We start from the raw sequence: 11,874 nt of genomic DNA, 5'->3' as shown, positions 1-11,874 counted from the left end.
GCAAGTCGTGATTCCTGTTACAAGAACATGATCAATCTCATACATCACATATATTTCATTCATCACATCCTTTTGGCCATATCACATCACATGGCATATCCTGCAAAAACAAGTTAGACGTCCTCTAATTGTTGTTGCAAGTTTTTACGTGGCTGCTATATGTTTGTAGCAAGAACATTTCTTACCTACGCCAAAAACCACAACGTGATATGCCAATTGCTATTTACCCTTCATAAGTACCCTTTTCATTGAATCCGATCCGACTAAAGTGGGAGAGACAGACACCCGCTAGCCACCTTATGCAACTAGTGCATGTCAGTCGGTGGAACCTGTCTCACGTAAGCGTATGTGTAAGGTCGGTCCGGGCTGCTTCATCCCATGATGCCGCCGAAACAAGATAAGACTAGTAGTGGCAAGTAAATTGACAAAATCGACGCTCACAACGAACTTGTGTTCTACTCGTGCATAGAAACTACGCATAGACCTAGCTCATGATGCCACTGTTGGGGAATGTTGCAGAAATTAAAAAAATTCTACGCATCACCAAGATCAATCTATGGAGTAACTAGAAACAAGAGAGAGGGGAGTGCATCTTCATACCCTTGAAGATCGCGAGATGGAAGCGTTGCAAGAACGTGGATGAAGGAGTCATACTCGTAGCGATTCAGATCGCGGCAGATATCGATCTAAGCGTCAAACAACGGCGCCTCCGCATTCAACACACGTGCAGCCCGGTGAAGTCTCCCGCACCTTGATCCAGCAAGGAGGAGGGAGAGGTTGAGGAAGATGGCTCTAGTAGTAGCACGACGGCGTGGTGGTGATGGAGTGGCAGTTCTCCGGCAGGGCTTCGCCAACCTCACGCGGAGGAGGAGAGGTGTTGGGGAGGGGAGGGGCTGCGCCTTGGATGTGGTGCTGCAGCCCTCCCTCCACCCCTATATTTATAGAGAGAAGGGGGAAGGGGGCCGGCCCCTCTAGATGAGATCTAGAGGGGGGCGGCGGCCAAGGGGGAGGGGGCTTGCCCCCAAGCAAGGGGGGCCTTTAGGGTTCCCCCTCCCACCAACCCTAGGTGCATGGGCCCTAGGGGGAGGTGCCCAGCCCACCTAGGGGCTGGTTCCCTTCCACATACAGCCCATAGGGGCCTCCGGGGCAGGTGGACCCTCCCGGTGGACCCCAGGAACCCCTCCGGTGGTCCTGGTAAAATACTGGTATACCCCCGAATATTCCGATGACCGTATGATGACTTCCCATATATAAATCTTCACCTCCGGACCATTCTGGAACTCCTCCTGACGTCCGATCTCATCCGGGACTCCGAACAACATTCGGTAATCACACACAAATCTTCCCTATAAACCTAGCATCATCGAACCTTAAGTGTGTAGACCCTACGGGTTCAGGAATCATGTAGACATGAACGAGACAGCTCTCCGGCCAATAACCAATAGCGGGATCTGGATAGCCATGTTGGCTACCACATGTTCCACGATGATCTCATCGGATGAACCATGATGTCGAGGAATTAAGCAATCCCGTATACAATTCCCTTTGTCAATCAGTACGTTACTTGCCCGAGATTCGATCGTCGGTATCCCAATACCTCGTTCAATCTCGTTACCGGCAAGCCACTTTACTCGGTCTGTAATGCATGATCCCATGACCAACTACTTAGTCACATTGAGCTCATTATGATGATGCATTACCGAGTGGGCCCAGAGATACCTCTCTGTCATACAGAGTGACAAATCCCAGTCTCGATTCGTGCCAACACAATAGACACTTTCGGAGATACCTGTAGTGCACCTTTATAGCCACCCAGTTACATTGTGACGTTTGGTACACCCAAAGCATTCCTACGGTATCCGGGAGTTGCATGATCTCATGGTCTAAGGAAATTATACTTGACATTAGAAAAGCTTTAGCAAACGAACTACACGATCTTGTGCTATGCTTAGGATTGGGTCTTGTCCATCACATCATTCTCCTAATGATGTGATCCCGTTATCAATGACATCGAATCTCCATAGTCAGGAAACCATGACCATCTGTTGATCAATGAGCTAGTCAACTAGAGGCTCACTAGGGACATGTTGTGGTCTATGTATTCACACATGTATTACGGTTTCCAGTCAATACAATTATAGCATGAACAATAGACAATTATCATGAACAAGGAAATATAATAATAACCATTTTATTATTGCCTCTAGGGTATATCTCCAACAAAAGCATCACCGGTGGCCATCTTCATCATCCCGGCGGCCACCATGATGAGGAGGGAGTAGTCCACCCTCGGGGCTGAGGGTTTGTACCAATAGTTGTGTGTTTAATCTCTCTTTCTCTCTCTGTCGTGTTCTTGAGATGGCACGATCTTGATGTATCGCGGGCTTTGTTAATATAGTTGGATCATATGGTCTTTCTCCCTCTCTATCTTGTTGTGATGAATTGAGATTTCCCTTTGAGATTTTGTTTTATTGGATTGAATACTTTTATGGATTTGAGAGCACTTGATATATATCTTGCATATGAATACCCATGGTGACAATGGGGTATTATATTGATTCACTTGATATATGTTTTGGCACTCAACACGCGGATTCCCGGGGTGACATTGGGGTAATCTATGCATAGGGGTTGATGCACGTTTTCGTCATTGTTTCTCTGATAGAAATCTTGGGGCACTCTTTGAGGTTCTTTGTGTTGGATGAAGTATTATGAATCTGAAATTGGTTTATGCATATCATATGGTGTTATTTTAGTATGAACACTTGAATAGATCGAACGAAAAGAATAACTTTAAGGTGGTTTTGTACCCTACACACAATTTCTTCTTGTGTTCTCCGCTAGATAAGAACTTTGGAGTGATTCTTCATCACACGTTGAGGGATGGTTATATGATCCAATTAGATTAGCATTGTTGAGAGATTGCACTAGCGAAAGTACGTACCCTAGGCCTCATTTTCAAGCATTGTAATATCATTTGTGCTCCATTTTATCAATTGCTACCTTGCTTTTTTATTGTTCCTATTACAAAAATCAATATCTACAATCCATATTACACTTGTATCACCATCTCTTCGCGGAACTAGTGCACCTATATAATTTACCATTGTATTTGGTGTGTTGGGGACACAAGAGACTTTTTATTATTTGGTTGCAGGGTTGTTTGAGAGAGACCATCTTCATCCTACACCTCCCACGGATTGATAAACCTTAGGTCTTCCACTTGAGGGGAAATTGCTACTGTCCTACAAAACTATGTGCTTGGAGGCCCAACACAAGTCTACAAGAATAAAGTTGCATAGTAGATATGAAACCCCGCATTACATTGAGAAGATTGAAGAGAGCAAGAAATGGGCTAAATACTGTGAAGAAAACATGGTTGGTCCCAACATCTGGCAAGTTACTAGTGGGGAGAACACTTACTGTGTGAAGGTGAATGAAGGGTGTTGCTCTTGTAGGAGATGGGACATGACTGGATCACCTTGACACCATGCAATAGCTGCAATGTAGAAGATAAAAGTTCACCCAGAAGATTATGTGCATCCATTCTTTAAAAAGGAATTATATAAGGTTGCATACCAGCACATCATCTACCCTGTTCCTGGGCCTGAATTCTGGCCCAACACCAACACACCAGACATTGAACCACCAGTATTTAGGGATAAGAAAGGGAAGAAGCAGACAACTAGGAGAAGGGGTGAATTTGAAGTGCCATCTCCAAATGATACATCAAGGATGGGCACAATAACATGCAGTAACTATGGCAAGCAAGACCACAGGTGGACACTCTATGAAGACATGCTTAAGGCCAAGTTTATGTCAAGGAAAAACATGCACCAGGTAACTAAGCCAATGCACAATATTTCTTAAAATTCTGCATCAAATATCAATGCATCAATCTTTTCAACTGCTACTTCTTTTAATTGTAGGAAAACAAAGCGTCCTACCCAGTAGCTTCAGCACCACCCAGGCCACCTACAGCAAGTGCACCTCCAGGTTCATCCTTGGCAGCAACATCTGCTTTTGGTCCTGCTGCAGCTTCAGCAAATGCAATTAGGGCCAGAAAACCATCTCCAGCTTCGGTTAGGGCCACCCAATCTGTTGCCACAACCCAAACTGCAACAAGAGCAACCAATGTTGCTACTGTAGTCTCAACATCAGGATCAAGAAAGAGAAAGTACCCAGCAGCTTCAGCACCAGCAAACAACACCAGGTCAAGTGCATCATCTCCAGCAAAGAACACCAGATCAAGAGTTGCAAGAGGTTTCAATGCTCCAAGGGCAGCATCAACCTCAGCTCAACCAGGTGTTGGTTCAAAGAGGAAGAGGAAAGCCCCAAGCAGATTTGATTTGTATTTCATAGCTAGTGGCAACCATTGAATCTGTTCTAATATGGTTATGAAACATACATTTGTCATGCCCTGAACTATGTTTGTTTGGCATGCTTGGGGCCTTTAGGTTCCTATGTTTCATTGTTGCCCTGAAATCTGTTGGTTACCCTAAACTATGTTTGTTTGAGCTGCTTGGAACAATTAAGTAATGTTGTGTCATGCTGTTGTCTGAGGCATTTTGATTTGATATGAGCATGACTATGTTAGATGTTGTTTAGGGTTTAAGCTGAGGGGGCACCTTGTTTCATATGATTTGATATGAGCATTGTTTGATATGTTAGATGTTGTTTAGGGTCATTGTTTGACATGATTGATATGAGCATCATTAGGCCATTATTTGATATGATTTGATATAAGCTGAGGGGCACCTTGTCGACCAAGCCTAAATTGGCCTAATTAGGCCATCTAGGGGGCACATTGTTGAGCAACCTAATTTGGCCTAATTAGGCCATCTAGGGGGGCACCTTGTCTACCAACCCTAATTTGACCTAATTAGGCCATCTAGGGGGGCACATTGTCGACCGACCCTAATTTGGCCTAATTAGACCATCTAGGGAGGGCACCTTGTCGACCGACCCTAATTTGGTCTAATTAGGCCATCTAGGGGGCACATTGTCGAGTAACCCTAATTTGGCCTAATCAGGCCATCTAGGGGCACCTTGTCAACCAACCTTAATTTGGCCTAATTAGGCCATCTAGGGGGCACCTTGTCGACCAACCCTGATTTGGCCTAATTAGGCCATCTAGGGGGCACCTTGTCGACCAACCCTAATTTGGCCTAAGTAGGCCATCTAGGGGGGCACCTTGTTGACCAACCCTAAATTGGCCTAGTTAGGCCATCTAGGGGTGCACCTTGTCGACCAACCCTAATTTGGCCTAATTAGGCCATCTAGGGGGGCACCTTGTCATTCAAGCAGAGAAAAAATTCATTCATTCAAGCACATATAAATCATCCATCCACATACAAAAGCCTTTCATTCACAAAACTAGATAGATCATTCATGAGCTCATTCATACATAGGAACAAGCCATCCTTTCATTGAAACACATAATACAAGATAGATCATTCATACATAGATCAATAGATAGATAGATCCTTCAATACATATATCAGTACATATAGATAGATCCCTCAACACATCAGGGAATCATTCATACATAGATCAAGGATAAATAAAATATAACCAGAGCACTCCTCATGGGTACAGAATCCTAATCCACTTTTGCCTACTTACTTGAAATGGATGAAAGTTGGCCCTCCTCCTTGCCCAGTAGATGATATCATCATCAGTAGGGTTAGAGCCATTGGGAAGGCCTCCAGGAACTGCTCCTTGTCGTTGCGGTTGCGAGCTGCCCAGATCTTCTCAGCCAGACGGCAGCGATACTCAGGCATGTATCTTGTTGCCACCGCTGGCCTTCTCCCCCCTATGCTCGACTGCTCTTCTTCCCTCTCTCTGCATGTCTCCCATGGCCACCTCCTCTTCTGCATCTACAACCTCTCTAGGGTCCATGCCCACTGAGCTAGGGATCTAGGGATTTCTCTGGCGGCTGTGGAGAGGAGAAGGTAGGGGTTTGGGTTATAGTAGGGTTTCTGGCTTAGGGTGGGATTTATAGATGGAAACTGTTTGCTCGTAGGCAGGATGTAAGTTTGGATAACAACCCAGTTCCAGGCCCACATTGGATAAATGAGACATTAAGCCCAACTGTAAAATGAAATAGCAAAGCACTAAAACACTTGTTCACTGCATTAAAACAACTAGAACTAATAAAACAGTTCTTCACTACATTACTTAAGATAGGTTCTCAACACTGCATCATTTAACATAACCATAACTTAAACATTGGCACCTCCCTTCACTCCAGTGCTGCACAAAATATACAACTACCACCATCAACTAGCAAGGCATGTTATATATAGTAGGCCAACTTACTTACTTATCCACCATAGTCTGATCTTCATGACTCTAGTATGGTCTTGATTTGCTCAAGTATTTTCTTTCTCCCATGGCCAACATTGTGCAGATCAACTACAACTTTCTCCAACTCTTTCTCCTCTTGTGCAAGAAGATCCCCGTCCACCTTGATATCTTTCATAACCTTCCTAGTATTGTGAATTATGTCTGCATGGTCCTGAAGGATACACCTCTGCTCCTTTGCTAGCCTAAGCTTCTCCATCTTCATATCCATCTCCATCTCTAGCTCTTCCTTCTGCTTCTCAAATTTCTCAGCATCCATTGCTTTATGGTAGTCCACCTTGCCAACACCATCCTGCCAGTCAAACATCTTGGAAACATCATCAACCATTTTGTGATACTCCTCACATAGATGATCCTTCTCCTCATCAACATGACTAACTCAGCATCATATGCATTCTTGTCTTGAATCCTACCAAGGTTTTGCTCATGGAACAATTCCCATAGCTTGATGAGGCAGTTCTTCAGTATATCAGGATGTACTGGATCAACCCACTTAACTACACCACAATTCACACCTCACTGTTAAGTCAAACAACAATATTAAATTCAGAAATAAATTAAGTTTGATCAGACATCACATACTTAAGAAAATGCATAAAAATTCAATACTAAATTCAGTTAAAACAAAGTTAATATACAAGGAGGAGATGTACAAATTCATAAATCTATGCAATTCAATACAGTTAATATATAGAGGATATATACAATGTTAAGCTAGAGACGATATATACACATTCATAAATCAAGCACTGCCAACTATTTTGAAATAGAGATAGTGAGCATTTCTGCACTCTAGCTACAAATACAAAGCATTTCCGCACTCTACTTAATGCAAACAGAAACCAACACTTAGCATAATTGAATCCAGTGTCAAATATTTTGAAAACCACTTTCTGCAATCTTCTAACCAGTACACAATAGCTGAATCCATTCAGCATAACTGGATCCACTAAGCATAACTGATAACCACAAAGCATAAATGAATCACTGACTTCATATATCAAGTAGAAAACCACTCTCTGCAAATAAGAACACTGACTTCAGTTAACAATGAGCTACTGATTTATTACATTACTCACCTGAATAGGGCATCCATAGAATCTCCTCCAGTGTTAGAACCTTCAAAAGCAACACACTTCCTAGGCATCATCTGGTGCAGGGTGCACTTGGAAACTTCCTCCATGGGAGCACCACACCACAGTGGCTCAGGGATGGTGTCAGGTGTGTCCTACATATAGTACAAGGTAGATCAGACAACCAATGCCTCCCATAGTTGCAGATCCATCAAGCACTGGCTAAACCAAACCCTTAACCAAAGGAATCCATCCATACAATTGTGCAGATCATCAACCCTAATTCTCAAATCGATTGAACCCTAACCCTAACCCTGAATAATGGCAGAGGAAGGAGGATGAGGCTTACAAAGTACTCCATGTCCATCAGGTTGCCCCCCGTGTTGTCGTCGTCGGAGCTCTCATCCCCATCATTCCAAGAAGGCATCCTGGCCAGCGACGAGGAAGGGAGGTGGTCGGCGACGATGGCGAGCTCCCGGGAAGGGGAGAACGGAGCGAGGGGGGAGAGAGTGGGAGTGGGTGAGCGAGAGTGGGACTGGGTGACTAAGCACCTGGTCGGAACGTCGCGTTCTAACAGCCGTCATCACGCGCGCCGTCCGCCTCTGGCCAACAAAATCTTGACGGGCGGGCCCCACATGTCATAATCGCGCTTAAAATGTAACGATTCGGCAATTAGGGTTTTTTGGAACAGCACACCACTTTTGTGGTAGTTTTTTTGTAAAATTAAAAATGATAGTTTGTTGGAACGATAGCCTGTAATGTGGTAGTTTTTTTTTATTTACTTTTCATTACGAACATGCTGGCTCCTTCATAAAGTCATGAGCAACAAGCCACGGTAAATATCATCCATGGGAGCAAGAGCGTGAAGCAGCCATTCTTTCCTACTTTGGGCATGACCGTACACAGCTCTCGTGCAACCAAAAAATGGGCGGTATTGCAGCTAGTAGAACATTCTTGCTTGCGTGCCAAGCCCGGGTGTAGATGCAGACGACAGGAGTGACTCGCGGTAGAAAAAAGCGAGCGTTTCATGCGCGATACTCCATTTTTAGCAACGTTACAGAGCCGACCAGTCAGAGCACACGCTGTAAAGTCGGCCCGTATTGGGCACTGCTCACTGCTGCTGCCGGGGCCCCACCAGTCATCCGCGGACGCAACTTGCAGGCGCGCGTGACGATATTGTATCCACGCAGCCAACCCACTCGCAGGATTGGAAAAAAGCAGAGTGGGCCGACGTCGTCGCACTCCGCAGGTCAAGCTCAGCAGCTCCAGCTCCGCCTCGAAACCGAAGCCGCCGCCGCCGCCGCCGCCGGCAGCGGAGGAGGAGGACGAGGGAGATGGCGTCGGGCCTGGTGACGGAGGACGTGACGGTGGGGCGGCTGGTCCGGATCCGGCGCACGGTGATGCACATGCTGCGCGACCGGGGCTACCTGGTGGTGGAGCACGAGCTGTCCATGACCCGCCGCGACTTCCAGCGCAAGTACGGCGAGTCCTTCCACCGCGAGGACATGCTCATCAACAAGTGCAAGAAGAACGACCCCAACGACCAGGTCTGCTCAGCTCAGCTCAGCTCATCCCAATCTCCCCTACTTTTGCTTTCCGTCATCGCCCACGCGGATCCAGCTCTCTGTTTTTCCTTTTCGCTGATGGTCATCCGCGATCCGTCTCTCGGTCGACAACTTCGCTAGATTTGAACCCCTGGCTCCATCGTCTTGCCCTTGCTCGATCTGTTCTGTTGGATCGACCGGTGTTTGTTTTGCCATCAAGTGCTCGATGGAAAGCAGTTCGTGGTGCTCATGGCGTCGGCTGCTTAGCTTGGGGGACACTCTGCTCTGCTGTGCACGTTGTGCTAGGCAAGTTGTTTCGTATAACTGCCCTCCTTGCCGTCTGCTACTGCCTGACTAGCCTCTACAATTCTACATATATGACCAAGTACTATTGGAAGAATTTAGCCCGCCAAGTAGCTCGACCATGCTGCCTGATGATGAGTGATGGCTGCCAGGGACCTCTAGGGACAATTCAGGGCAACTCAATGCTGCATTTCGTGCCAAATTCAGCTATTATGTCGGTGAAGTTCTGCCTTGAAATGGTAGTCTCCTAACACGTATTAGTTGTTTCTCTCTTTTGAATCAGATATACGTCTTCTTCCCTAACGACGAGAAAGTGGGGATGAAGCACATCAAGAAGTACGTTGAAATGATGAACGCCGAGAAAGTCTCAAGGGCCATATTGGTTGTGCAACAGAACCTCACCCCATTTGCAAAATCTTTTCTTCAAGAACTGGAGCCAAAGATCCACTTGGAGGTTTTCCAGGTTGGTCCTGCTCCTGCACTGTAATTTGACCGGCACATTTGCTCTCACCGGTTCTGTCACTCTGGCCTTCTCATAACTGAAGCAACGAACCACAGGATGCCGAAATGCTTATAAATATCAAGGAACATGTTCTCGTTCCGGAGCATCAAGTGCTTGCTAACGAGGAAAAGAAGACGTTATTGGCGCGGTACACTTTAAAGGAAACTCAGGTATTACTAAATCTGATTAGCACTTGAAAGTTGCACTAATTTTGGGCATCAGTAGAGCCAGCCAATCTTGTATCTAGTTCCCTGTAGCAATATGGTGAACATCAGAGAGCAGAATGTTTTCCTCACTAGTTAATTTATATAAACGTTGTTAGAACTTTCTATAGCATCAACCATTGCCTTTGTCTAGTGTGTTTCACTTCATCTTAATTTGTTCACTTCCAGTTCCATTAACTACGGTATCAGACCAATTTTAGGCACAAACAAATATAGGGCAGGGAAAGAATGACAATCTTTTACATTCCAGTCCTAAATACTCTACAATTTTAAGAACAACGTGTTTCCACAATTTGCTCTAAGAAAATCGATGTTGTTTGTCGATGGGAGATGTACTACAATAGCTACTGAATCTTGCTTCTTTGCCAACACATCCATGCTTCTATCACTTGTTGTTGCATGACACCCTCTCCATTTTTCAGTAGTTCGCTACAAATATGCACTCGCTCACAGGCATGTAACCCATTTCTCTTCTGAATGCAATGAACAAAACAGCTACCAAGAATACAAATTACGGATCCCATTGCGAGGTACTACGGCCTCAAACGAGGGCAGGTGGTGAAGATCATCAGGCCCAGCGAGACAGCCGGCAGATACGTCACATATCGCTATGTTGTATGACAGTACACAAACTGAAGGAACCAAGAACAGGGTGATTTTTGCTGTTACACACAGGACACACATACCCATTCGCTTGCTTGGAGAAAACTGGTATTGCTTCAAGAAGCCATTCTTAAGGATCGCGACGTAAAAGGATTCTTAATAAGCTGAGTGTATGGGGCATAAGCAAAATCCTCATGTTGTACCATTGTTTCAAGAACTTTATAGAACATACAGAACAGAAACTGGTGTGCTTAGAGCAATGAAAGGCTCTGCAGTTCTGGCTGCTACATCATTTGAACGAACCATTCTTGAAATTCCATGATTCTGGTCCTGACGTTGTGTGTGTGTGTGTGTGTGTGTGTGTGGTGGTGGTGGCATGCGTGATGAACTTCTTTACAATACATGGTGGATCCTGGAGTAGTATTGTAAGCATTTACTCAAGGTAAAGGAAAAATTGCTCTGTTTAGTATTACCTCCGTTTGGAATTAGCTCTCGTGACTCATTTCAGCGACAGTTAATTTCAGCTACATACCATAGTTTAGACTGAAATGCTACTGCAAGTGCTGCCGAATCGATGGTTGCTCTGGGCTGGGGTTTACTCTTTTCATGAAAGAAAGGGTAGTGCTGGATATCTTGCCGGTGCTGTTTGTTTCCGGAACGCTACTCTTATCACTAGCTTCCATCTTGGTGTAGGCACGGATAGGCATAACACCGGAGATGCGGAGTTATGACAAGAATTGCAAAGCTAACCTAACATGATTGGCCGGCCTGAATTATGGAGCTGTGCGGCCCCATTCTGCAACAGTTCGTCAGAGCTGGACAAACAAGTGAATGCAAACAGCGACCACGCGTACGCTCGCACAGGGACCAGGTCGTCCTAACAATAACAGATTAAGCTAACAGCATCCAGAGTACTTAAACACTAAAGCCTGTAACCGCAATCTTTTAATTGTGATGATGCTGTGATGGTTTCTGGTAGTAGCAGTGGGCATCATCGACCGGCCGCCCAGCCAAAGCCCACGAACGAAAATTAACAAAAAGGGAATAGACAATATGCCGTTGTTCGGTGGTGATGTGGACCGAGGGATGGGCGGAGACGTAGAGAAGTGGTTCTGACTAAAATAATTTGGCGGGGCGCAATTGAAAATGGTGGAGAAAAGGTGTTGTTTGTTGACAAAGATACAAACAATGCCCTTTTTGCACGCTTGTTGTAGAGAATGGTCCATGTAGCTTTTTAAGCTTATTAGTATGTTTGGGGC

At 45.2% G+C, this 11,874-nt stretch overlaps 1 protein-coding gene across 1 annotated transcript; it reads left to right on the top strand.

Moving 5' to 3' along the window:
- Nucleotides 1–8,639: 8,639 nt before the first annotated feature.
- LOC119277322 (DNA-directed RNA polymerases II and IV subunit 5A-like) lies at nt 8,640–10,949 on the top strand. The gene is made up of 4 exons (XM_037558592.1): nt 8,640–8,986; nt 9,570–9,749; nt 9,845–9,958; nt 10,508–10,949. Exons 1-4 carry the CDS (start codon nt 8,774–8,776, stop codon nt 10,631–10,633), a joined length of 633 nt encoding a protein of 210 aa, XP_037414489.1. The 5' UTR covers nt 8,640–8,773; the 3' UTR covers nt 10,634–10,949.
- Nucleotides 10,950–11,874: the final 925 nt, after the last annotated feature.

This window comes from Triticum dicoccoides, chromosome 3B (assembly GCF_002162155.2).
Source record: "Triticum dicoccoides isolate Atlit2015 ecotype Zavitan chromosome 3B, WEW_v2.0, whole genome shotgun sequence".
Classification (NCBI taxonomy): Eukaryota; Viridiplantae; Streptophyta; class Magnoliopsida; order Poales; family Poaceae; genus Triticum; species Triticum dicoccoides.
Note: the sequence above shows the minus strand (reverse complement) of the source record. Positions and strands in the feature narration are given on the sequence as shown.

What these genes read in the sequence shown, in the direction of transcription:
- LOC119277322 (XM_037558592.1), top strand. Translation starts at nt 8,774, where the DNA reads ATGGCGTCGGGCCTGGTGACGGAGGACGTGACGGTGGGGCGGCTGGTC. An exon ending in TCCACTTGGAGGTTTTCCAG is followed by an intron (nt 9,750 to 9,844) that starts GTTGGTCCTGCT and finishes AACGAACCACAG; the next exon opens with GATGCCGAAATGCTTATAAA. An exon ending in ACACTTTAAAGGAAACTCAG is followed by an intron (nt 9,959 to 10,507) that starts GTATTACTAAAT and finishes TGAACAAAACAG; the next exon opens with CTACCAAGAATACAAATTAC.